The sequence below is a fragment of the Gobius niger genome (genome assembly GCF_951799975.1).
Source record: "Gobius niger genome assembly, chromosome: 14".
Lineage (NCBI taxonomy): Eukaryota > Metazoa > Chordata > Actinopteri > Gobiiformes > Gobiidae > Gobius > Gobius niger.
This window is the reverse complement of record NC_136865.1, coordinates 19,715,420-19,742,446: the sequence shown is the minus strand read 5'-3', so window position 1 is coordinate 19,742,446 and position 27,027 is coordinate 19,715,420. Positions and strand designations below refer to the sequence as shown.

General features: G+C 42.4%; 2 protein-coding genes and 1 long non-coding RNA gene across 4 annotated transcripts in view; all 3 read left to right on the top strand.

The window, feature by feature from the left end:
* The window catches only part of LOC306973540, a 35,840-nt gene extending 21,089 nt beyond the window's left edge, over positions 1-14,751 (top strand). For both annotated transcript variants that reach the window (XR_013793569.1, XR_013793570.1), the window contains exon 4: positions 14,466-14,751. This is a non-coding gene — a long non-coding RNA (uncharacterized lncRNA). The remainder of the gene's footprint in view (positions 1-14,465) is intronic.
* Positions 14,752-17,677: 2,926 nt separating this feature from the next.
* Positions 17,678-19,026, top strand: LOC306974318 (uncharacterized protein). Its single transcript, XM_079571511.1, has one exon. The coding sequence runs from the start codon at positions 17,693-17,695 to the stop codon at positions 18,809-18,811; it is 1,119 nt and encodes a 372-aa protein (XP_079427637.1). The 5' UTR covers positions 17,678-17,692; the 3' UTR covers positions 18,812-19,026.
* Positions 19,027-20,282: 1,256 nt separating this feature from the next.
* On the top strand, positions 20,283-25,479 carry LOC306974256 (uncharacterized protein). The gene is made up of 5 exons (XM_079571431.1): positions 20,283-20,370; positions 21,123-21,822; positions 24,269-24,463; positions 24,731-24,953; positions 25,260-25,479. The coding sequence occupies exons 2-5, from the start codon at positions 21,159-21,161 to the stop codon at positions 25,450-25,452; spliced, it is 1,275 nt and encodes a 424-aa protein (XP_079427557.1). The 5' UTR covers positions 20,283-20,370; positions 21,123-21,158; the 3' UTR covers positions 25,453-25,479.
* The last annotated feature ends 1,548 nt before the right edge of the window (positions 25,480-27,027 follow it).

The window sequence follows — 27,027 nt, the reverse complement described above, 5'->3', positions numbered from 1 at the left end:
GAGGGCGTTTCCTGAAGGAATCAGGCGTTTTATCCCTAAAATGGCTGCCATCAGAGTTTCTACAGATTACTCGAAAATACGTGAATGTGCCCAGGCAACACTTCAGGCATGGTTTTAATGAGGGAATGACTTAATAACATGATGTAAAGCTTGAAAAAGTCGATTTTGCATAATAGGCCCCCTTTAAAATCATAGCAGTTCATGACAATTTTACCGCATAATTCTTACTCCCACATTCTTTGCCCATATACATAAACAGACCATGCACGATTGGGCCCACACACAACCCAATAGCCACGGACTACGCTGCTCTAGCAACCATTGGGCACCATGCCAAGCCACGGAGGTAGTTCCTATGGTAACTCTCTCTGCCTTTTTGTAAATAAGGTTCGAGGGAAAACGACAAAAAAAAAAAAAAAAGAGAGAGAGAGAGAGAGAGAGAGAAAAATGGGGTATCGGGAAAAACACTTCCCTTTGTCTCTCAAGAGCTCTAATAATTTATGGATTCGCGAGGAGGAGATGCTAACCCTGTCCTTGCACCAAATTGTTATGCGAATGGACAGGGCCGTTAGCGCAGGCTGGGGAACTCAGGGTCGAAGCCCCTCGTAAACCTGTTCACGCTCTTGAATGGTAAATTTTCACCAGATAGTATCAAAACAACATATTTGGAGCATCAAGACTAAAATGCTTTTTCTCCATATTTTTTAAGTTACCTTGTGTTGTTTTCTGAAGGCTATGTTACTAAAAATGTGCAAACCTCAATCACATAGAAGCCCCTCAGTGATTTTGCAATACATGTGGCCTCTTTTGATAGGGATGTTGCATCACCTAACACTGCCCCAATAATCTGACATTATGCAAACTGCTTTGAAACTATTTAAATGCCAAATTGAAGGTAATTTCACTGCAATACCTTTCCAATTTCTAAATACAGTATTTTTTTCCTAACAATATTGTGTGGAATAAGATGAGTCACTCCACTCCTTTGAATCAATGGCAAAAACTAATGAAATTGCGGTTTACGTTTTTGAAAAGAGAGAGAGAGAAAAAAAGTTTGATATAATAAAAGCCCGATTCAATATGAGGTGGACTTTGGCTGAGCGTTGCATTCTTGTGTATCTGGCACCGAGCGGTCGATTCAAAGCGGCGGTTAACAGTTTATTAGCTGTCGCCGGGCAGACTTTGCCGCTCTGTGCCCCTACATTGTTGGGATGGAGCTGGAGACTGAGTGCGTCACGTTTTACCAAGACGAAGACTGGTGGAGAGACCCTCAAACCTGTGTCTGTGGTGAGGCAAGTGCTTACGTTTAGGCTGGGTCTGATTTGACTGCAGCTAATTATCACCCCGGTGTTTCCTGGTTACAAAGAGCAATTTGGTTTCCTATTCGCTGTTCTCCTTTTCGCTCGCGGGGTGCCAGAGACAGAGATTTGGCTTTGAATTTACCTCTTCTTTTTTTTTTCTTCTCAAGGATTTTACATTTACTACACGTACACCACAATGACACGCTATTTATTTTCTCCACCTGAAAGTAAATAAGAAAAAGTAAATAACTGACTAAATTCTATGTATTTTTTTGAGATACAGTGCACAAGTCCACCTTCCTGTCTCAATCCCCCTGTGCTGAATAGTGGTGTGGATATTGTAGAGCGCTAGGAGCCCAAAGGCGCAGGTTTTACGCTCAATATTTGGTCTGTTCACCTCTTTCACCTTAACTGTGCCGAATATTCTTAAAAGCCACACCGCGTAGAATTTTACCCGATAAATAACATTTAAATACAAGCATTTATATTATGACAGATATTTTCATAATTGAGAAATACCTCATAAATGCACAACCAAACATTTATGAGGCCCACCCTTCCTAAGATGTGACTGTAAACTTTACCGGAAGTGGGTACGTCTCCTGCTCGTTTCCATGGAGATTTGGTGAAAGGTAGTGGGATTTGAGATTTGAACAGGTTAAGTCCTCATCCAAACCCATCCTTTGATTACCCACTGAAGTCATAGCATTTTCTGTGTTGAGCTGGTCATTAGGAGCATGTTTTGCTTTGCCGGCAACAGTATAGTTCAAAATGTTACGCAGTGTACCTTTAAAGGGATACTGCATAACATTTTGGACTATGGTGATGACGTCAATACAAAACATGTTCCTAATGACCAGCTCTACACAGAAAAGTCTATTACTGCAGTGGGTAATCAAAGGATGGGTTTGGATGAGGACCTAACCTGTTAAAATCTTATATTCTGCTGACTTTAGTCGACATCGCCATGGAGACGAACTGGAGACGATGAAAATATCTGTCATGACAGTGATCAAGTGATCAAAAATAGACCTATGTTTCATCAATTTGGTCTTGATCTAGTCAAAAATAACGTATTCATCAACTTTTCTGCTTCTATTCATTCTTTTCCTTTTGCTGTTGTCGAGGTTTACATTGATTTCATGCTGATAACTGAGGACTTTGATTGATTGGTGGACAGAGTAGAGTTGGTTTATGTAATACAGATACTGGGCAAATATAATATGCCTATCATCCGTGTACAATACCAGTAGTACTCTTCTCGGGCCGTAGGTTTTTACACAGAACTTAATTTATTCCTTCTGTGATTTTGGCGCCAAACAATGGAGCAATTAGTCAGCATGTATTCAGTAAACACGGTCTTCCAGCCAGTATTTCCAAATATGCTGTAATTAGTCAGCTCATTTAATGTGTAAAGGACATTCTTCTTCTTTCTAAATGTTCGTATTCAATCATTTTAACAGATACATCCATAGAGTGAGCTGAATTTGATTAACTCAATTATAATGAAACAAAATGCATTGCTTCATTTTCGTATAGCTTTGCAAATATAACTTCTTATGTGTGACAATATTGTCCCAATGATTTAACCAGACACAAAGTTAGGAGGACCATAAGGAGTGGTCAAAGCTCGTCACTGTTTGAGGCCTAAGCGCTGAGAGACTATTCTTAGCCCCTTGATAAATAATGCATGCACTAGTGCTATGTTAAGTTGTGTATCAGTAATGTGGTGTGTGTCGGTAAATAGGCCGCAGTCGGCGTCCTCCGTGTCGCGGTCAGGCTGGCATTTATGTCGCTGCCGATGATTTATTTTTCATCTCGTTGTAGCCGTTTTTCTGATTAGGCTTTTGACATTTATACAAAGTTAAATTCAGCAAACATAAGGCAGTTCTTTGCACTTATTACCACATCGAAATGCTGTGTTAAGGGTTAAGGAAATAATATTTTGCGCTGCACGATGTGGCCCGCCCTCCCCGCTCTGCTCCCGGCGCGTTTACAAACATTTTGGTCATTTTTGGCTTAGCATCGCGGATTTTTTCAGCGTGATTAATTTGTTTTCGCCCTTTCAAGTGCTCCCACAGTAATCCTTCTCAGCGAGCGTTACCTGACCAGACAGCGCAGCAGACAGGGCAGGGGCGCACCAGGGGCACGCCACCACCGCCACCACCACCACCACCGCCGCCGCCGCCTTCTCGCTCCCACGGAAACAGAGCTAACCAGGCAGATGGGATTGGCACAGCCCTGGCATTGGCACAACCATGCCGCATTCGAGCGTGAGGCGACTGCGAAATTAGACAAGGTTTTTTTTTTTTTTTTTTTCGAAATAGGAGCGGAGGAATCAACAAGGATATAAAGCTGAGACTTAGTCGTCGGTACGAGGAGTGAGAGAGAGAGAGAGGGGGGAAAGTTGTAAAAGGTTTTCGGGACTGAAATGGCCGTTCGGGAAGGACAAATACAAGGCACTTAGAGACAGACGGGAGGACAGCCAAACTAAACGAGCGCGCAAAGAGGGAGGGCGGCGAGCCAGAGGGCAGCGAGGAGAGCCGAGGGGGAGAGGGCTGCTTTTGGAAGTGGGCCAGGCGTTTTCAGACCATTAGCTGATGATATTGACACCTACGTCAAAGTCGCGAGATATGCTTTCAGATACGGATACCTCGACGCACTAATATTATCCTTGGGCGGATTCTAGTCACATTTTTACTCTGAATTTGCTTTTATTGTGCTTCTGAAAGTGTTTTTTGAATGTAATTGTGCCGTATTTTCAAAAAATAACACACTTGATCATCTGTTTTGCTTCATGACACTATTTTTTGCACTGATATGGTTCACGAATGTCGACAAGATAGACCTTTTAAACATCAACTTAACATAAAATGAGTGCTTTCCACTGCAGTGCATTTGACAAACAAACATCCCCCACTGTCAAACTCTTGCTCAGGTGCTGTTGCTGCCACAAATTTGGCTGTAGCTCCGATGATAAAAAGCCCCTTGACAATAACTGAGAGTGACCAAAAATGAGATTTAGATTCAATTTCGATAAATCCCACAGCCGTACCAAATCATGCACATTAAAGCATAAACCTGTCCACATAATTACTCAGTACTCATTCTCATCAAATACTCTTTGCACAAGCCACTTGAGCTAATTCCTCCCCTCTGCTTGAGTAATATGTTTTGGTGGAGTGTGTGGCGTTTACAAGTCTTGAATTCTCTGCCCGCCTCAGTATTTACTGTGTGGTTTGGTGACTATCGACAGCCAGATTTTCAGATTTAGAAAAAATAAAAATCTATTTCTTGATCCGAGCACGCCCAATGTGGTTTAAAACATGTTTATACCTGCCCTTGAATATCATACGTGTTTTCACTGTGGATTGAAAAGAGTAATTAAAAGTAATAAACAGTATGTTTTCAATGTCCCTCTGTCCTTAGTTTGCCTCATAAACTGCTGGACACCGCACAATAGAGTAATTAAAGCTATATGTGTAACACCAATGCCGCTTCAGTACTGTCTATGGTTTGACATTGCTCTTGTCTTTTCGGTTCATTCATTTGCAGATCCCTTCACTCTTCGCTCTGTTTGACCGCACCACATTGTTCCCCGTGCACGCAGGGTCCGGCTCTCCACTTTTGAACCGTGGAATCGCTCGCGGTTGTCGAAGGCCGTTCTGGTATCATAGTATTTTTGGCGCATTGTCCGTGCTGAATAGGAAGCCAAGCAACTGGGCTTGTGCGGCAGTAATCAATGAGTCCTTGAGGCACACGGGAGCGGTGTCAAAACACACCCATTGACTGCTAACAACAGCCAATTTGCAGCTTTTTTAGCTGGAGATCACCTTAGCTGGATGTCGACTGTGTGGGTGCGCCCCATCACTTACACTGCATAATGAGAGAGATCGGCTGGATAGCGCTATTACTCAAAATTGTCATCCAATTACTTTGCCATTAGGTGCAATTTGTGACGCTGAAAACTATACCACAATGTAGGAACTTCGACATCGCCCTAAATGCGTGCTGTTTGAAAGCTTAAATCCGATATTAAAACAATGACCCACACAACTGCTCAAAATAAAAAACACATTTAATTAATCGCTGTGTTATTTGCAATGCAATACATGTACAAATATATGCCTCAGAACTACCACCAGGCCGAGATCAATATCAGATCAGGAGTAAATCGGGTCTTAAAGGGATATTTCAGGATTTTGACATAGGGCCTCATTTCCTAGTTATCCAGAGTGTTGTTGATTTCTGGAGATATTTTTTTGTTCTTATATTTGAAGAGTCTAGAGGTCTAGTGGCGCTAGGCTAGTGCAAGGCTAGTGCATTTCTACAGCATCAGCTAGCCTGCATTAAAAACAGAATACATTTAACCATTTTGCATTTAAAATAACTTATATTTGAGGTTGTATAAGCTTTGTGGTTGTATAAGCTACGCAGCGGCGGAGTGATCTGCTAGAAAATAGTCCCTCAAAATGCGATCATTCATGTAATACAAGGTCAGTTATATTCCAAAAATGATTCTATGGACACAGACATTTATATTGTTAGTCTGGCGTTATTAGTGATTTGCCTCAGGTGCACTGTGGAGCGGGTCAGACTGTTTTTAATGCAGGCTAGCTGATACCATAGACATGCACTAGCCTAGCACCACTAGACTCTTCAAATATAAGAACTGCATGAATTACAAAAAAAAAAATATCTCCAGAAATCAACAACACTCTGGATAACTAGGAAATGAAAAATGACTTCTAAAATATCCCTTTAAATAGATCTAAATTAAACTAAATGATGTCTGGACTTGGTGTCTCTCCCAGAAAAGCGCTGAACTGGAATGCTACTAAAGCGTAAATGAAAGGATCCCAAGTGAAAGCGTAAAATTGCAGATGATCCAGAGTAATGCCTTGTTTTGTATAACATGGACGTATAGAGCGCATTAGCTCCTGCATCGCCTCTCAGTGTGTGGCTCGCTGACGTAGAGCGCTGGACTCCACAGGGGGCTGCACACATGGGGCTCTCGTCTATATTAGCTCAGTTATACGGGTCCTGAGGGCACCGACGTCTCTCTCACCGCTGCCCCTTTGTTAGTCAACACTGGGCAATGGTCCGTCTCCAGAGGTCAGGGGAGCATCTTAAAGACAGCACTCAGCTATTCAGCGAGTGGCCCTTGTGTCTACGAAACCAATATGTGCTGAGCATGCGAGAGGGCACAGTGTAACAGTATAATAACTGCCGAAAATCATATCTCAATAATTTGGGGATTTCTCAATAACAATGATGAAGCTGTATTTACGCAAACCTTTGAAATAGGCAAAAATGTGCTTGCAAACATCTTAATTTAGACGGCTTTGTAGCTCGAGAAGATAATTGCAGGGGGGGAAAAAAAGCCTCTTTTGTTTGAGACATTGCACATCACCAATTTTTTTTTTTTTTTTAAGTTTTATGTTGACTTTGGAGATATGATCGATAGTCAAATTTCATATCATCCATATGTCGTATCTATGGCTTAAAGTTATAGAGATTATTATGTAACTAACTATTATGTATCCACAATTGGTAGAATGGCAATAACATTCTTCCTAAAAGTCCTTTGAAAACAACAAAAACAGCATTTGTCTTAGTAAAGAGAGACGAGACATCTCAGCTGCCAAAAAATAAGTTATTTAAGAAACAATGTATTGAATTTTATTTTTCCGTTCTTCACCATAGGAGCGCTGCTTATTACTGAACTTGAACATCCCCAGTGTGAGTCTACAGGGATGGAAATAGATCTTACAGTGAGAAAGAGCCACTGTCTTAAACATTAAATATTAATGTTGGTGTTTTTTGCCTTTAGCTTGGATATTTCTTCTGTCCGGCCATGTATTATGTATCACACTGTATTTGAGAGTATAATGAAGGCTGGCAATGTTACAAAAGACTGAAATGATTGAATCAGGAGCACAAAAGAAACCTGCAGTGATTATTTTGCCCATTTCTTTGACTTGTGCAAATAAACACAGAAACATACAATTTGGAATAGAAAAAGAGCACTGTTGAAATGTGCCCAACAACCTCTGCTTTTAAACCATATAGAAAGATTGATGTCGAAATGTTTCAATCTGTTTTATGGCCGATGTAGTGGCACAGGTAAAGTCTGGCAGTAAATATTAATGTCCTCTCAGTCAGTACATTCTTGAACTATGGCAATGCATTCTTTTCACTATAGAATTCATTGAGCTATTCTATCACTGGAGGTCCGTAGATTTCCCTCGTAAGTGAGTGCCCTTTTAAGCCTTTCTTTGAATGAAAAAAACAAACAAACTGCGGGCTGTGACCACGTTGTTTTCTATGTAAAACAGACGCTTGTTCCTTAATAAAAATCCCACTTTGGATTTTATTAAGGAAGCTGCTGAGAGAAAGGGGCGGCCCCACAGCTTCTTAAACTTTGTTAAATACACTCGAAATGATGTACATCCACAGGTTTTGGGTGGTTTTTCAGATGAGGGGGGTTATGCAGCTGATACCTGGGAGCCCTGTCCCCTTCCCACCATTTGTGATTATAACCTCACAGTCTAATTACATTTGGTTTAAAGGAACAGGCCACTGTTTTTCCATACTGTGATATGTTCTTACCTGAGCTTAGACGAGTTGATGTGTACCTGTCTGGTCTTTGTGCCCGCGGAAGAGTGTGGTCGTTTCCAACTTCACCCCCGTTTGGAGCTATAGGAATACATTGGGAGAGGCCAAATGCGAGCAACATCTTTAGTCGAGTCAAAGACCAGACAGGTATGTATCAACTCGTCTAAGCTCAGGTAAGTATGTAAAAACCGTGGCCTGTTCCTTTAAAAAGTCATCATTAGCTTGTTTTTTTTTTCACGTAATATGCAAAGAACATACATAGCCTTTTTATGTATGAAATAAAGTAAATTAGCCCTGAAATGCATGTGAATTCTGCATTTGGTATCCACGCTTCTCTCAAATGTTCAGTGGACATAATTACAATTACAATCGTGAATCTGATTGCAAAACAGCGTCAGAAATATTGGAATTAGCTCTCTTCCCGAGCAGCCATCTTCTAGAACATTACACACGCACTACACAGTCGGTATCTGCGGTTTTATTAAGCTTTAAGCTGTGCCGAGCGCTACGGAAAAGCAAGAGATATCCAGCGCGTCTGGGAGGGCGGTGAGGAGCGCTGAGGATGTGGCACACAGAGGAGGTAGAAGTAGGTCATGTCATGCACACGCCTACAGTGAGCAGCGCAGGTTAAGTGCTCGCCTTTGTGTTCACACACTGTAGAGGTCTGAGGGGTGGTCCGAAGTGCCGGGAGCGCCCACAAGGGGGAGACAAGCCGACCAAAAGGCAACTCGATTATACACAGTTGTTCCTTTAAAGACGCATATATATGTTAATTATTCTTCAGGAAGTAAGTGATATGATGCTGCTGGTGCTATATTTAGAGATCGCGGCTGTAGAAGAAAACATGAACATCAAACTCCTCTGGCGTTTCTTTTTTCAAACAGTCCTGTTTCATAACCACATTTTTAAGACACTTTTTAAACATTTCTAATTACATAATGAGTTAAAATACAGATGCACCCCTGTATGAAAATGTTTATTATGAGTAAGAAGAAGCCTTTTTAATTCACTTTTCTACAACATGTCTAGAAATATGCTTAAGAATGAATTCCCTTTGTTTTTTTGTATTGCGAGCCAGGAAGATCTCTCGGGAAAAAACAGATTGTAAGCTTCATGAATCGAGCTTTAAAATCCTGAAATCTTACTTTATCTTCAAAGTAAAACAGGTCAGGCTGGAGTCAGTGTAAGTGAGGAGGAGAGCTATGAAAAGAAAAGTGTAGAGCTGAACTGATCTGCTCGTCTGAAGAGGAGACTCCTTCAGTGGTGACCCGTCTCTGTGCTCTGCAGTGTGAGGTAGTTGGTTGTATGGTTTCGCATAATAAACAGCCTGGAGATAACTGTACAACCTTCTAGCTTTCCCTGCGGAGTCACATTGTCTTCACTGGAAAACGTCCCCATTCACCGCGAGGTAAGTACGAAGACTGACAAGAGAACATGAAAGGATGTGAAGTGTCAAAGCTTTCCGTACTGTGCTAAAGTCTTGGGTAAGAAAAGCTATTACAGAAATGCACATTGACAAAGTAGGAAAAAATATGAAACAGAATGCACTTGGAGAAATAGACCTCTGACAAGGCATTGTTCCTATTTCTCAATGGACTTTTTTTTTTTTTTTACTTCAAGAGTACATTTCTTCAAAGCCATGCAATCCTCACAGCTTGCATTTGTGCCGTATCAATCAAAAAGTTAAGATTTTTTCCTTATAGCGAGTGGGAAGTTTGTATACTTGGTCCGCAACTCATAATAACACAGAAAACTCTCAACATCTGAAATTGCGAGACAAGATAAAGGCTAAAGTAACCCGCATCCAGCGACCCATCTCCAGATCTTGAGCGAGGTTTGCCCCACACCAAACTGGAGACACAGGAAGAACATTAAAAGTCCACACAGAAAAAGAAAGCCCACATGGTATAAGCACTGACCTCTCTGCCAACACCAACTGCACCCAAACCAAAGCAAATTCTACTTTCCCGTAATAATCATCACTAAAAATATAAATCCCCCCCCCCAGCTAACTTCAATTTTTTGGAGACGTTGAAGTGAAGCTCAGTGGTGTAAGATCTCCTAAACAGACAGCGTAACATTGACATCTTCATTTTCACCCGTCACCACAGGCTCCACACCTGAATTCCTAATGAGCCTGTGCTGTTGGTCTAATCCGGGCATCGATGCTCCCACCCTGCTCTGCACTACCCTTTGATTTATTCTATCGGATTTGGCCCAGCGCAGTATAAGGCCAAATGTCAATAATACATTTTCTTTCTGTGTAGAATTGCTATAGAAAAGTTATTAATGAATTGGCAGTTTCAGTACATTATTTAAGTCTTCTAGTAACTGTGAGAAAGTGAAAAATAACTATTTGTAAGCCCGGATTTAGGCATTTACTGTATTTAGCCAAGAATTCACACTATGTCTGCTCTGCTCTGTGAATTTGAATGTGTCATATTGTGACAACTTCTCGCTCTGCTCGGTCAAGACTATTTCAATTGCGAGGTAATGAAAAGTACATTAAAGACACACTGCGGAACATTCCTGGTCGTGTATTGCTGCGTCACAAGAACGGCTAAACCTTGTTAAAACTAAAAACATAAAGAAGGATTTCAGTTTTAACAGAAAGACACCGACAAACATCTCCATGGAGACGAACGTACGAGTCAGGTCTGAGGACAGGCGAACCACGTCGAATTTTACCCAATAAATAAAATTGAAATACAGGCAGTTACTTTATGACAGATGTGCTTTTGCTGTGAGCGGCTCATCTCTCCTAAGACATGACTGTAATTTTATCAGGAGTTGGTACGTCTCGAGCTCGTCTCCATGGAGATGTTGCCTGAAGTCAGCAGAATTTGAGATTTAAGTATGTTAGGTCCTTTTCCAAATCCATTCTTTGATCACCCACTGCAAAAATAGCATTTTCCTGCGTCGAGCCCGGTCATTGTAACTGCACCCTGTCCTTTCAAGAAACTATACTAAACTAAACTAAGTTGGGAGCATGTTTTGTACTGATGGCAACGGTATAGTCCGAAATGTTAGTGTGTTCCTTTAACTGTAAGATTGCAAAATGAGAGGAAAAACAAAGTAAAGAACCAAGTCCCCCCAATTCGCCTCCTGATTGGACCTGAAAACCCCTCTTAGTTTGAAAAATGAGGAGAGAGAGAACAAAATTTCAAAAGCTCCTCCCCCTTCCCTTCTGATTGGACCTGACAGGCCGGCTCACAGGAAAGCTCGTCTCATTGGTCAAAGCTTTGGCACCGGGGATTCTGATTAGTTGATGAGCAAAGGGAGAGACTTGAAGAATACAATAAAACAACTTACAGACTATTACTTTAAGGTATTTATTGGGTAAAATGTGACGCAGTCCTCAACTCAACCAACCGAGTCCAGTCGACAATATATGAACATCTGTAGTACAACGGATACTTCCTGGCCAGCTGAGAGCCTACACAAACAGTATGGCTTTAAAGTTGTGTGGAAAATTGATGATTTTTTGTTGTCATTGAGCAAGACACTTTCACCCCCTTTAGTTCTGCTGTCTGCATGTGGTGTGGTCTGTGCGGAGGGTAGTTAATAAGCGCTATAAAAACACATTAATCATGGACTCAATTGCTCTTTTAATTGCACAGTGTATCGATACAATGCTCCTCGGATCCATCGGGGGTGCGTCTGAAGTCTTGGCTGGTATTGACCCAGACTACAGCAGCAGCAGCAGAAGCCTTATAGAGCTCTGTCTGTATTGAACTTGTCCACCTCCCTTGCTCGCTCGCCCGCCCCCCACCACCACCACCACCACCACCACCCCTCCTCTCGATCGACCCCCCCCCCCCCCCCCCACACACACACACACCCCTCCTGTCCCCGGTGCGTCTCGCTAGTGGCTCACAGCAGACACTGGGTATCCGCATTGCGTTGCAGTGCTCCAGCCGCGAGGAGGGGGAAAGCAAAAGAGCAGATATCAGCAATCTCGCCCAGCTCTGCTCTTTTCTCAGGCACACAAAGAAACGGCTGCCCTGAGCGCCGACGTGAGGCCAGAGACAGAGAGAGGGACCACCACCAGCCACTGTCTGCGCTCACACACACACTATTGGATTTAAGTTTATATAAATGTGCCTTTTTGTACGAATTGAAGAAGTTTGGTCCACGACATTGAGCGTATCGTTTATCTGCAAGGCTGTGAACCTTGTCTTTCATTAATCTTTACATTTGTACGATGATTTAAAAAACTTTCATTTTAATTTGTTGTCCAAAGGATGAGCTATTGTCTCCGTGTTTAATCGCTTTGGACCCATGAATATAATAACACAAATCTGCCTATAAATATCTATATCTATAAATAAGTCTGTCATTTATATGTTGACTTAAGATCTAGATCTCCATGGATTCCCTTCCCCAACACGAGCTTTTCAAAGCACAACGAATACTTTGGTTTTTGATTCTCTTACACTTAATATCCCTAATGATTTGTCCCTTTTTGTCATCTTTTTTTGTTCCCAGAGGTGTAAAGTTCATTGGTGTGATGTTCAGTTTTGGCTTACATGTCTTTGATGTTTATCAGCGTCTAAGCTGTAGATAGCAGTTGGAAGCATAGTGCTCTTTGAGGCGTAAGGGCTAATTACTTTTGAGCGGCGGCTGTACAATAATGCGGTAAAAATGTGTTGTGGCAAAACTAAAGGTTTATATTCAGACGTGTAATTTAGCATTGTCTTTGTTCTGGATTATTCATATGTTGGATTCAGTGTCAAAGTTTTGGGTTGAAGACAGTGCTTTCATTTAATTGCATTTATATCCAGTTTTACCTCGATATTACTAGCTATCTTTGTCTTTCCACATTTCCACACGTTTAAATGAAGCATTTTTAGCCTCGATTTTTTCCCCCCTTGTTCTCTGCCCCTGTCTTTGTCGCACGCTGCTACCTCTCCTCTTCAGATGAGTTCAAACAAACAATCGAGTTGCACTACACACCACAAAGACACACGCCCCACGTAGACTGCAAGAGAGGGGCTAGACGGGACGTCACGCCTGGAGAGGATGGTTCGATGGGGCTGAGAGAGAGGCAGCGGAGGGGAGGAGGGGGACAGGCAAATGATGTTGGGAAGAAAGAGAAAAGTGGAGATGCTGCATGCTTGCATAAGTGTCTGCGAGTGTCTGTGTGTGTATGTAGGTGACACAGATTTATGAGTGGCGCTGCTGGTGGGGGAGGAGGGGAGGAGGAGAGAGGGCTTTCGGTACAACACCACAGTATAGGATCGATTCATTGGTGTGTCTTTTTAAGTCTGTTTGTGTGCAATCACTGTAGCCCATACCTGCTCCGTAGAGAGATAGATAGTTGCAGTGTTGTAAGAGAATTGGCCAAGGTAGACTGGACCAGCGGCGGCTAATACAGAGCCAGGACCGCCGCTGAGAGAGGGATGAGGACACAAAAAAAGGAAAGAGAGAGACAGAGGGGAAGGCAGCAGCTTTAGCGTTCGCCGGCATGTACAAAGGCGGTGCACATGTGGCAGGATAGGTCTGATCACGCTCTGGTCTGGATTAATTGTGGCTCGTCTCTTGGGGGGAAAAGCGGATCGATAACTTGCCGTAAGAGTGTCATTTGTGTGTGCTTGCTTTCTGCACTTGTATGCATGTGCACATGGGTACAACAGTGTCCATGTTTCGAACATAGTCTGCTCTGGCAAACGGTGAGGCTGAAGCGGCCAGAAAACTGAGCACGTCCACTTCACGTCCTCACATCTGTGTCATGTTTATGAATCGTGGCACAGTTGAGTTCGTGCAAAGTGCCACCTCATTTTGCCTCCAGCTGGAGTTTCGTTTTGCTCCGGTCTTTGTTTGCTGCTGCGGAAACAAACGCAGCCGCTGAAAAACTGGGACAGCGAGAAGTAGCAGAGACAAAGCTCTGTTTGTGTCTTTGTTTGTCGCATGTTGTTGTGCATGTGTGAGCACCTGGACCGGCAGGTTAGTCCGTTTACATGTTGCATCTGCAGTGGACAAGGCACTGATTTAAACTGCATCTAAACTGAGTTATGAGCTATTTACCGCTGTTGAACCCTCAGCCTTTCCGCCTCTGCAGCATTAGGCTGTATGACATTTATTCTGTCTGGGGAAGAGTAAATCAGTGCTGCTCCCCGAAGGCTGAACATCTTTGTGGTGAGGCTGATTGCATAATCCTGAGCTCACTCGGCCTGTAGGAAATATAAGACGACAGTGTCGTCTGCTGCTGCAGGCACAGCTGTGTGTCACCACCAAATGCATGTGTGTCTGAACTCAGTGACCGCTGCAGCGCCCGCCTCCTCACCCCAAATCACAAACTATAAGTAAAATTTTAGAATTTGAGCGAGCCTCGGGTGCTCTGTGTCTGCCAGCAGGGGGCATGCTTTTGATCGCTTTCTCCTCAGATCTGTCTGAAGAACAGGCGCTGGCACTGCTTGGAGAGAAGAAGCTTTAAAGAGTCCTAAAAATGAAATGCGGATAAACGAGCGCCCGCTGCTAACTCACAGCTAACTTATATAATCGAATCGAAGCGTGTTGTCTGATGTGTTTGTGCTTCTTTCACAGGATGACGTTATCTGGTCCAGGTCTGCAGCCGCGTCGAGCATTCTCTGATACTGCAACGGCGTCTTGAACAATGGTAACAATGAAAAAGGATATAACCGTGTAACTCCCGTACAACTTCTTAAATACTGTCTGTGTGCACTCTACATGCGGTCACGGTTATTGAGTTGGCAGGGTCGAGCACAAAAGTACGAACAAGTTACAGTCCTATAGTCGAACACGGACAGGTGCGTATCAGAATGAGTGAAGACGTGATCGGGAGCTGACGTGGGATCGTGCTTCGAAGCTTCGCGTGCCTCGTTGTCCCTGAGACCCTTAACCTGTGATGATGAGCTGGTCACAGGTGAGGTCCTTGGGAACACCGTCGCATGCGCCACAACTGCACAGCAACATCTGAACAATCAAACAGCGTACCTTGTATCCTGTTTTGAGGATATTTTCGTAGTTCATATTTGTTTGTATTTGTTTAGAGTAGTCCAAATGTGTTCACCTGTTTTCAGAGTCTTTTACTCTAAATAAGAAATGTGTCCTTTATAAGATATTAAGACCTACTAACAAAATGTGAACTATCCAACACTGTTAAGACATTACGTTGCAGTGAAGTGTCGTTTTGAGAGCGTGACTTTGCAGACTGTGAGAAAACAGACGTCACGGGCCGCCTCTAGACGTGAGCGAAGTTTCCAGACATCGTCACGGCGACACTGCGGACCTCTGAGGGGAGCAGTATCTTTTGGCTGCCTTTGTGCCCAATAACGCACGCCTCATTAATGAGTCAGCCTAAAGGTCGTGACCCCAAAAAACGATTCACTCAAGACTTTTAAATCTTGACGCGGAAAATGACTGAGCGGGGAATCGTTTTTTACGTCAGGAACGTCGTATTTTTTGGGTGCATTTGTTAAGGTTTGTAATTTCTTTTGTGTTTTTGCTGATTACACTCTTCTAAATAAGCTCAACATGTGAAGTTTTTATACTTTGGATACAAAATATTAGCGTTTACTTGATACAATGTTAAATTATGCTTCTTTTTTACACTGGGATTATGTGTGCAGAATAAAGTCTTTCATTCTGTGTTGAACTTTGTGTGTGATGAATCTTTATACAAAACTGCAGCAAAATCTTTCGAGTGGTTTTATCGGGGACTTGTGCTTCATAAAGTGCCTTGGATCCTCAGTTTGCAGATGACTTGCAAAAGCATTGACAAAGCGCCGGCGGTTTGGGTCTCAGTGGTCTAGTCCGGCCCCTGGCTTTCGTCCCGACTCCTTCCTCCAGTGTTTGTTCGTCCCAGGACATTTGAACATTTGACAGCGATTGTGCAGAAGACGGACCCAGCCACATTAGTATCCCGCTCGCTCCCGCTGCTGAAAAACACATTAACGGTGGGCTGCATCGCGAGCGCTGTCTGGTAACCATGGAGAAGATCAGTGAGGGCGGGGGCACGAGGCGGGACGGGGGGTAGTGGTGGGGGGGACAGGGCAGTGGGTTCAGTCTCTCAGGGCCTGTCTTTTTCAAACCTCATTTTCACAAAACGGTCATTTTCTTTGCGCCTCGGCCTCCTGCCCATCCTTTTAACCAATACTTGCCTGGTTTTGGAAACGGACTTTGTTCAGTCAGAAGTTTGTGCATACAGAAAAATGGAAATGCAAATATACAAATATATATACTGAGTACATAAAGGGCACACAGAAGGAAATATCTTCTTCTTAGAAACTTAATTAGAAGTATCCAATGCATGTTTAATAGAGAGTGTAATAAATATAAGCCAAAGAAGTACATTCCTTTGTGGATACATGCAGTTTTTTTTAACAGTAACTCTGTACATAAAACAGTGACATACTTACAGTGTATTGCAACACATATACCTAAATAGGCCCTGTTCAAATTATAGCTTAAAATATATTGGGAATCACGTTTATAGTCCAAACATCTGCCCATTAAGGATTTCTTTCAATTGTTACTATAAATAATAAACTTTACAAAAATTGGGGGTGTTGTTTTCTACCATTTTGGTCCTATTTTGTGGAAGAATGTAGTTCTCGGGAAAAGAAAAGACTGACCAATGTTCCCACAGTCCTCTGCAGCTGCTCCAGTGATGGATGCGCTCAGTTCAAACAGTGACTGCGGCGGACGGAGCGGTTCATGAGCAGCGCAACCTCTGCTGGGCTTTCCTGACATTCACAGGTTCTTTCTTTTAGGTTTCCCGAGGATCAGGTTTGTACAAAGGCAATAATAGAACAATAAACGTTGCACGCATAAAATAAGAATGAATTAAATACAACATCAAAGTTATGTAAGTTATAGTTATTTCAAGAAGCGTCGTTTCGCGCTTTATTCGTAGTTTTTATCCCCTTGTGTGTAACAGTCGCCAGGTGGCGCTCTCATTCATGGTGGAACTAAAAATACGTGGTCGATGTTTCCTTCCGGGTACTTTTCCTAACTGACGACCGGAAGTGGCTGCAAATTCAAACAATCGATCCACAATAAGTATGATGTTTTAAAGTCCGCATCCCCGGGATCTCTTAAACCGGTGATAAACGGAACCTTTCGGGGTTTTCTTCTGAGCATTTTCTGGTAAGATGTGCACTTATATTCTGCAGTTTGCATTGCAAGAACTAACCCTGCGGTTATCGCCATCTCCGTTTTATTGCGGATCGGTCTACATAGTGGAAATATTGCATGGCTTAATGCTTTCATTATCTTCCCGTTTTGCACTGATAATACGTCTAAGTCTGGTAGGGTTTATTCGTAATGGAAACTCGTTTACATTTGCTTGTGGGATTTCAAACCAACTCCTAAGTTGTTTTGCCATGAGCTGCTGGCACCATTTCCTTGTGTTGCTGTGAACAGGACAAGGAAAGCTTCGCCTTCCCGCCATTAGGGGGCTGAAATCCAGTAAATAGACACCGCCCGAAAAGACGGACATAATGTGTGCCATTTATGCTCTCTTGTTTCATTATTGAAGGTTACAGATAAAACTGGTTACAATTATATACAGTTTTAGTTTGAACATTGGACATTTATTCCATTTTGCATTATTTTATTTGATACAAAATTTGATCAATGACGATTTAATTTTTGACTTAATTATTCATTTTTAAGTAAAAATGATCTTTTACTGTATTTAGTAACACTGTGTGCCTTCACTTTGCTGGAAACCTTTAATTCAATGAATAAAACCATCTTCTCTCACAGGAGCCAAAGTTCTAGGTGAAGACAGAGGTTCTGCAGATGACATGGCTGAACAAGGAGATCACATCACAGATGGAGAGTCCAGTGTGGGCATGAAAAACCAGCAGGTTTCTGTGGCCGACGTCAGTGCGGAGCAGCCAGACGTCACCAATGGAGGCACCGTGAAGAGAGGACGGGGGAGGCCAAAGGGGCAAGGCAGTAAAGCAAACCTAAAGAGGGCAAGCATGAATGGTGGGACACCCAATCCGAGAGGAAGGCCTAAAGGCTCAACAAAACGCAAGGCAGAGTCTAGTGGAGAGGACAGTGAGGACAGCCATCCTCCACCCCAGAAGAGAGGTCGACCAAAGGGATCCCCCAAGAAGCGCATACAGAAGACAAGTGTTAAAAGTGCAGCGCAGACTCCACCTAAAAGAGGGCGACCAAAGAAAAGTGTGGCAAAAGGAAAACGCGGAAGGCCAAAGAAAATTGTTCCGGAGGGAGCAATACAACAAAAACCAGTTGCAGGTGGCAGGAAAAAGTTAGGCCGACCAAAAGGCTCTCGAAATAAATCAGAATTCACTGTTAGATTGGAAAGTGCCGGTGGCCGCCCTACAAGAATGCATGTGGCGCCTGAAAAACTTAATGTTTCCCTCCCCAGAAAAATTCCCGGTAAGCGAGGTCGCCCAAAGAAAATCAGCAGAGGTCGCCCGAGGAAGAACCCTCTGCCCCCAGACGAGGAGCTGTACCAGCCCAGAGTGTGGAAAGCACTGGGTCGACCTCGCAAATATCCCAAAGCGGACCAACCTAAAGGAGCGTCCTCTTCAGATACCCCTCGCAGAGGCCGTGGGAGACCCCGCAAATCTGAGTCTAAGAAGGGAGTACATTTGAAAAAGTTCAACAATGATGGGACCCCCAGCAAATCTCCTAAAGCAGCAAAAGGGCCTCCAAAAAAGAGAGGACGGCCCAAGGGCTCAGGCAAAAACAAAGCCATTATTGATGACGGTACAGAGAAGATCCCAAATTCTGATCAAAGCACAGAAGAGGCTCAAGAAGATGCGCAGGAAGAAGCGTATGAAGAGGTGTATGAGGAAGTGCAGGAAGAAGTCTACGAAGAAGTGCACGAAGAAGCAGACGAAGATGCCGACGGTTCAAACTCTCCACCTGAAGAAAATGATTCAACCTGAGGATCTTGAAGATGTTTTTTTAAAACAATTACCAGAACAAAACGGTTAACACGTTTTGAACAACTGTTAAAAATAAAAGTGTAGATGCTCCCATCACTGCATTTTAAATGTTCTTTAACCTTTGTTACTCCAGTAGTCTCGTGAGGCCTTCATTAACTCCAGAGGGATATTGTTTTGTCACAATAGAAAGTCAACTGTTTGTATTGTAACTTAGTCTCAATTTCAAAACATGGTTGAAAATAATTTGATCAGAAATGGAAGAGTTAGTTAGTTGCCAAAGCCTTGAATGTAATTTTAGCATATTTTTAACCAGTTTTATGTACCAGGTCTTTTTAAAGATGAGTTAAGATTTGAAACTGCAGTTCTAGTTTTCTCAACTGCACTTTTAACCATCTTAGACAAAATGTGTTTTACTTTTGAATCCTGAAAAATCGACTGTGTTAATGTTTAATAATGTGTTACGTCATAAACCTAAAACGGGCAGGGTTAAAGTGTCATTTTAGTGTGACCAAACTAAATCTGATTGAACTGATAATTGATTTGAAATGGTTTTATTTCATACATACCTTGTAAAAAAAATGCCATATTTGGATTTTGTGTTTTTGCGCACACACGAAAACTGAGATTGTTGACTTAAATAAAATGTTATTCTTGTAATATAGTCTTTGAATGTTTTTTTTGTTTGTTTGTTTTTTTGCTTCATTATAGGCTACTATAAACATGGATAGTCAGCAGCCTTATCTCCAGCATGATGCAGTGTTTTGTTAAAAAGTGCATTTGAGATGCCGTATTGGAAAGAGGTACAACAAATCCAGGAGAAATTTACTACTGGTATAATAATTATATAAATAAATGGACCCTTTCGCAGCTTACATCATCAGTGACATCAGCTGGAGGCAGGAAGTGATCAAGAGAAATAAGATTTAACTAAAACTAGCAATTATAAAAAAAATAATGTGGTCCTGTTGTGGTCTAAAGTGAAAGAACAAGAGGAATGACATTTGTGACGATAAAATAAGGTTTGTCTGATATCTCCCAACGACATTTGTTTATCGTTACCATGACGACAGCTGCAATGGAAATCGGTAGGAATCTAGCTTCCTGCCTCCTGCTCAAGCCCGGAATGTTTACAAACAATTAAAGTTTCTATAGAATTTAAGACAGCTTTACAATTTTGTTAGTGGCAATAAAGCACCCTCTGCTGGTGAAATAAGCGCATAACACCTGGTAACACAACATTCTTAATTTGTGATCTGTTATAAACGGAGTGTGTGGATTCATTTTAAACCTTCCGTAATAGTCTATTTGTATTGAAAAAAGCTCGATATCTTTGAGAAAAAATAAACTAATGTCTCTGCCAGCTTTTATACTGTATTTTTCCCCATTGGAAATTGCCAAAGGCGCGTGCTGCCTCCCACGACATTGCGTGGACACGTTTCCGGTGTTTGGTGCGTGAGTGCGTCAGTGGTACCTGGGCACACCTGCGGACAACAAACCACTGACATGGTCCCGTCTGGACAAAGTTACGGACTAATTCAGAGACCTACGGGTTAAAACAGGTACGTGTCACGTTCCGATGTTGGATTTGTGGTTTTATTTGCGTTGAACGGAGGGCAAAGTGTAAACACGAGTTGCTCAACAAGTTTCAGGCCGAAACTACATTCCGCTGCTAAGGCCTGGTTTATGCCGTTTATGCCCACGGCGCTTTGGGAAAAGTCTCCCTCTTTATCAGCCGTGCTATAAAGACGTGCCAAGGTTCAATCTGACTATAATTATCTACCTGCAATGTGATCGTTTTCATAATTCATTTAAATGCCGACAATGTAAACAATAAGCGACGTGGGTAGCTATTCAGCACAAGAAAAACGTTCTGTAAGCTAAATTAATCACTTACATTTACTAAGGCTTTTCATAGCAAGGTTCCTAAAACTTGTATGGGGTGCCTGTATCTGTTATCTAATGGCAGTGGCATTTTAAGCCTCTGCCACTATTAGATACAGAACAGGGCAATTCTGGCATTGTTATTGTTGTATTACAATTTTACAACCTAGAGTGGGTAGGACATTTCTGTTTTCTGCTGTTTAAAAGGAAGACATATTTCTGTTATGATGTTGAAGGAAACCTTGAAATGTTATTACCAATATATTTTCATTAAAGTACAGTCACAAGCTGGTGCACTGTGAGTTATTGTAAGAAATGGATAAATGGAGAGCTTAGAGAGGGGTAAATCCTAGGCCTAATGTGTTGTCCAGGTGTAAAAGAAATGCCCCAAAGTCAGTAAATCATTATAATTTTGTCTCATTTGCCTCAGATTGGACTGCAGCTGAAGAGCCATTTCAAACCGAAGATGTCTGATGCTAAGCCCGAGGAGGCGAAGACCGCGCCTGTTGCGGAGCCTCAAACTAAAGCAAAAGAAAAAGCAGCGAACGTTAAACAAATAGATGATTCTGACAATCTCTCTGATGACGATAATTGTAAAGAACGCGATGAGGAGACCGGGGTGTGCGCCGCCATGGAGCCGTGCACTCTGCCTTGGCCCGGCGACCGGAAACCCCAAATCGAGCAAGAAGATGATGGGATTTGGTCTGAAAAATGCGCCTCGGAGCCCGAAGAAGGCGACACGGGGATCAGCGGCGGCAGCCAGGACATGTCGGAGAAGCAGAGTCGGGGAGAAGAAGGGGGGATCGGGAACAAGTCAAAGTGGAGGGAGAGCATGCCAGAGGGCGAGAGGTGGCGGAGCGACGAGATCCGGCAGAATGAAGACAAAGGCGGAGGGTCGCTGGCCGATGACGAAGATGAAGGGGACGAGGATGTAGAGGTGGACTGGAAGGCGGAGAAAGGGGTGCCAGGGTTCACCCCGCAGGTCACTATAGTGCGGATGTCCAGTAAAGATCTGCAGGAGGAGCAGGAGAGGTCGCTGTTCGAGGAGACTGACGGGTACAAAGAGCCGTATGCCGAAGAGGGCTCAGCGCAGATGTACCATGAGTGGGCGCCGCAGGATGACAAGATCTGTGAGTATGATACAAAACACAGGGGGAGGGAAAGAGTTGTTCAGGGAGGCCACAGATCTTGACCCCACTGAGAAGCTTTGGGGTGTGCTGGAGAAGGCTTTGCTCAGAGATCACACTCTCCCAAGATCTTGATGAAAAATGAATGCAATACTGGGTGGTAATGAATCTTTTGAAAGAAGAAACAATGCCACAGCTGTAATCAAAGCTGAAGGCGGTGGTACAACGAAATGTGACTTTTTCTTCTTTTTTTTGTGGCAGCTTTTTTATTTCGGTCAGGTAGTGTATGTTTAAAGGGATTATACGGAGTTTAAACATGTTAAAGTTATGTATTTTCCTCCCCCTACATGTTCCAGCCATGTCCTAATGTGTAGAATGAGCCCAGACCTGTTCACCACTTCATCATATCTTAATCAAAAGAGGTCTGAAACTTTGAAATTACACTCTCACAAGCATATTGGAAGTATTTTACCTTGGACTTTGAAGCACTTCATGAAACTTCCAGTCTTAGTTTATCAAAGTAGTCGTGTGGTGTATTCACTGAAGAAGAAGAAGAAGAAGAAGAAGAAGAAGAAGAAGAAGAAGAAGAAGAAGAAGAAGAAGAAGAAGAAGAAGAAGAAGAAGAAGAAGAAGAAGAAGAAGAAGAAGAAGAAGAAGAAGAAGAAGAAGAAGAAGAAGGGTTTATTGATCTCACAGTGGGGAGAATTGGGGAAATTTACTTGTTACATTCAGCTCTTTGAAACACTCAGGGTGTGCAAATAGGCAGAACATGTGAGAAAATAAACAAAGAATGATTAAATAGTAAAATAGTGGTATCTTATGTACAATGACTACCAAGGACTTTGTGATCTTGTTACAGTTTCTGCTATTTCCTCTCCATCAACATGTGACTAATATGATGACTGGGAGAGTAAATAACTTCTGCTTTAGTCTCGCTGTGAGTGTTTGCCTGACAACTGGCTGCTTCAAACCTCCCCGATCACGTCGTGTCCTTATTAAGGACATACTAGTCCTTGTTGAGAAAATTGTGCTTTGAGAAAACACGCCATCTTTCACTCAGAAATGTCCAGGAATCATAGTTCAGATATACCCAGGAATCAGTTAAAACCCTGGACTTCCTTGTTGTTGAACCTCCCAGACACTTCAGCTCATACTGTGGCTCCCTTGATGCTTGTGGCAGGAAGGGTATCCATCATAGAGTCACTGAATGCCTGTGCTTATGTGCCACTCCTAGGTGAACAATGGGACAAGCCCAGAGATCAATAAGCCTTAAATCTATTGAGTGCCGCTGAATGGGCTTCTTTTCCCAAGACTTTCACCGACTCCTGTTCAAGCTTTACCCAATGAAAGCCTTCTTCACATGAGTCACGGGTTGATTTTCTGGTTAAACTAATCTGTTTCCTCTTTGGGGTTACACACTCCACATTTACAGTGACTATTGATTTTAATTTGGCGCTTTGTTCAATGGTCTGATCTTGTTTTTGTTCATCCGGATGCAATTATAAGGCTTTACATGGACTCGGCGATTCACTATATAATCCAGGAAATACTATTCACAATTCAAGGTTCAATTGTACATTAATTATTAACCACTTTTTATTCTCATATGTTACTGTATCGTAGCACTGCCAATTTTATATGAAAACAAACACAACATTGCAGAAGACATTTGTCCTGCCAAGTGTATTCAAAATTGTAAAATGTCTTGTTTAAGGACTGGCTGTTTATCACAGTTTGCCATTACAAGTCAGTTTATCCTGCATTAGTCCTTTTTAAGCCAGGATCTAATTGTTCCAACTGTGCAGAATAATACATTTGAAAGCTTTGTTAAGAATGAATTGTGTGGTCTTGTTTAGGGCTGGGTACCGTTACATTTATTTCGATACCAGTACTTTAATGATGCTTGGTTTTTGATACAGTCATATAGAACCACAAAGCAGATCATTTCTTTTTCATTTGTATCATTTGTTTGAGGTGAAAAAAACAAGAAACTTCCTTTACCAAAAAAAGAGCAAAAAAACATTTTCCAAGTTTTTCTTATATTTTCCCCACAATTTTTAACACATTTTTAAAAACTTTTTTCCTCCCAAATTTTCCATATTTTTCACAATTTTCCCTAAATTTCCTAACATTTTTCCAATATTTCTCCAATTTCCCCAAAATTTACAAATGTTTCACCATTTTTTGTCCCTTTTTTCCTTTCATTTTCCCCAATTTGTTTCTAAAAATTTTGACCCAATTTCTCCCTTCGTTTTTTCCCAATTACTTAAAAAAAAAAAAATCTTTTCGATACCTGCTTTCGATACCAGTAGTACCTAAACCTTTTTTTCCCCGATACCAGATTGTTATCCTTTAACGGTACCCAGCCCTAGTCTTGTTATGTAAACATTTAAATATAAAACAGGTTCGGTGATTGTATCAGTTTGACCTGTGTGTCCCGTCTCCTCAGACCTGTGTGAGGACGCCTGTGGGGAGCGGCTGAAGCTCACTCTGTCCACTCTGGCCGGGGCGCTGCTGTTCCCGCTGCTGGTTTGGGGCGGCTACGAGCTGCTGCCCTTTGAATCTCCTCCACTCAACAGTGCCCCCCTCAGGGTGATCTACACACTGCGCTGCTCCATGTTTGCCATGATCCCCATCCTTCTCGGTGAGGATTATTATCATCATTAATTGTAGGACATTAGCCTGTTCTGTTGACACACAGGAAACTTTAACTTCACCTTATCGGCCTCACATGTGTTAGCCGTCACTAAGAACTGCTTTAGTTACTGTTTATTTGCAGTTTGTGGCTCTCTTAATACCAGATATTTTCTTCGGTGGTACTTTGTTTGAGGTGCATTAGCTGTGGTCGAAGAAGACAACAGTACAGACGCAGCACAACAGCCCATGAATACTCTCCTTGTGATCTTTGCAGGAGTGCTGGTGCAGGGTGTGGCCCGGCTGCGCTTCAGCTCCCTCAGGCCTCTGTACGCGGGCCGCGAGGAGCACAGGCTGGTGGCGGTCCACGGACACTTCGTCCACGAGTCTGTGGGGCTGTTTCTCTTCTACTTCCTGCAGCTCGCCGTCATGGCAACCTACGTCAGCCAGAACCTGGTCAAACTGGTGCCGCTGCTCACCATCATCTTTGCTTTCGGAAGGTACAAAAGATAAGCATTATAGATTCGTGAGTGCACAAAACTGGTTATGAAGGAGCAAATCCTCGCACAGGCGTAATTCAGAGGCTTCTTTTACTGCCCTCTGGTGGTCATGAGCGAGAATATACACCGCGTTCCAAATGAGAGTCAGCATAATTTTAACTGGTAGAGGATCAATTTAATATGTCATGACACTGAAATACAATTTGCATAATAATTTGGAACGCGGTGTAATGTGACCGTTTGTTTCATTGTAATATATCCTGTTTGTGAGTTTGTGTCCTGAGCCATGTCTCTGTCTCGTTGCAGGCTGATCTACTGGCTGTGTCTGTCTCTCCGCAGCACTATCAGGGGTTTTGGCTTCAGTTTCTCCTTCGCCCCCGTGCTCGTGATGCTGGGGGTGAACCTGTACTACATCTGCTCCTCAATGGGACACGGCTCGGTGTTCGACGTGGAGCCCCCCACCCAGGCCCCTCCCAGACAGCGCGCGTGGTTCGGCTGAGAAACGCTCCAACGACAAACATTATTAAAAAAAGACGTTTCATGTATTTGTTAATGTTCTACAGTTGTGTGGAAGATTGTATTGTCATTACACAACAGCGAAGTGGCCACAAATGCAGTAAAGTGTAAGTTTTAGTATAAGATTAATCGGTTCAGCAGTCTGAGTTGCTTGTCTAATGGTCCACACAGAAATTTCTTTTTATTTGGCTCGGAACAATACTTTTTTTTTTGTGATAGACGTTTGTGTCGTGATAGAAGTATCACTGTGAAAACCTGTTTTGCAATACAATACAGGCACATGAGGCTTTATTTGGTTTGGTCGAACACTGTATGCAAACACACCATTCCGGATGGGGTCGTTTCCAAAGATACTGATGGCAACTCCGGTATCGTCCATATTTGGTCAAGGGGGAAAACAATTTTGAGAAAAATCGAAACTTTCTCTAATTTTTCAAAAACTACTTTAACAAATGCTGAATTATTGATATAGTTTTCTACTAAATAAAGATACAGAGACATGGAGAGGAGCAAAGTGTTTCAACAGCCCATAAATACGTAAAAAAACGGAGAATGCTAACACAATGCTACATGTTAGCATTGTGCTAATGCTAACGCTCGCTAGCACTTGCTCTGACTGCCGTTTTTTCACTTCTTCAGAACAATCTGCTGTGAGAAAATATCCATATAGACCCGATTTACACTTGATTGTATTTGTGTGGGATAAATAAGTTCGTATTCCACCAGAAAATGTCTAAAAAGAGTGAAAAATTGTGTCTCAAAAGATTCTAGTTTCCCCCTTAGCGAGGCCACGCTCTCTTCTATGACGCGATGCCGTCTGCGTTGTCCCGCACTTTCACTTACAAACCCCCTCTCGTTCTGATTTATTGATGATTTTAGTTTTAGGGGAAACTGGAGTAAACCCACACAGACACAGGTTGAACATGGAAAACCTGTAGACTTTTTTTTTTTGCTCCATCATTGGTTTGTGTCTGCCTTTTCTCCTCGTCCTCGTGCCGTCTACATCAGAGGAGCATGAGTGTCTTATAAAACATGTTTTTAAAATACAGGGCAATATATTGACTTGCATAACTACGTGCTGTGGACATTTAAGCATTATTTTAGTTTGCAGGATCTCTTTAACATAATGGTAGGTTTCCTTTAATCCTGCACGTGTAAATCACATCGAATCGTCTACTGTATTTTCTTTGTTTACAGCAGTAGAGCTGCCTGCGAGCCTTTTTGTATAAAAGATACAAAACAAAACATTTTTGATATTTGGGGTTTCAATAAAACTTTTCTGATTACAATGTTACTGATGATTGAGTCCCTAAAACCAACAACACACAGATCAGATGGAACATTATTAGGAAACACTGAAGAGCTGGATCCGTTTCAAGGATTTCTGCTGTTTCTTATGTGTCGACAATGACAACTCATGGGGTCTCGTGGTTTTATGTTAACTCACATTAATTATTGGTGTGGATTTTTAACAGTCAGCACAGGCTCTGTTCCAATCGCATCTCAAACAAGGCGACATTGTAAGAGAAACTATTCCTGCTGCTGTGAACCTGACAGG

Excerpts from the sequence above, each read along its gene's own strand:
- LOC306974256 (XM_079571431.1), top strand. The coding sequence starts at position 21,159 with ATGTCTGATGCTAAGCCCGAGGAGGCGAAGACCGCGCCTGTTGCGGAG. Across the intron at positions 24,464-24,730 it reads CATGATCCCCATCCTTCTCG|GAGTGCTGGTGCAGGGTGTG; the intron begins GTGAGGATTATT and ends TGATCTTTGCAG. Across the intron at positions 24,954-25,259 it reads ATCATCTTTGCTTTCGGAAG|GCTGATCTACTGGCTGTGTC; the intron begins GTACAAAAGATA and ends GTCTCGTTGCAG.
- LOC306974318 (XM_079571511.1), top strand. The coding sequence starts at position 17,693 with ATGGCTGAACAAGGAGATCACATCACAGATGGAGAGTCCAGTGTGGGC.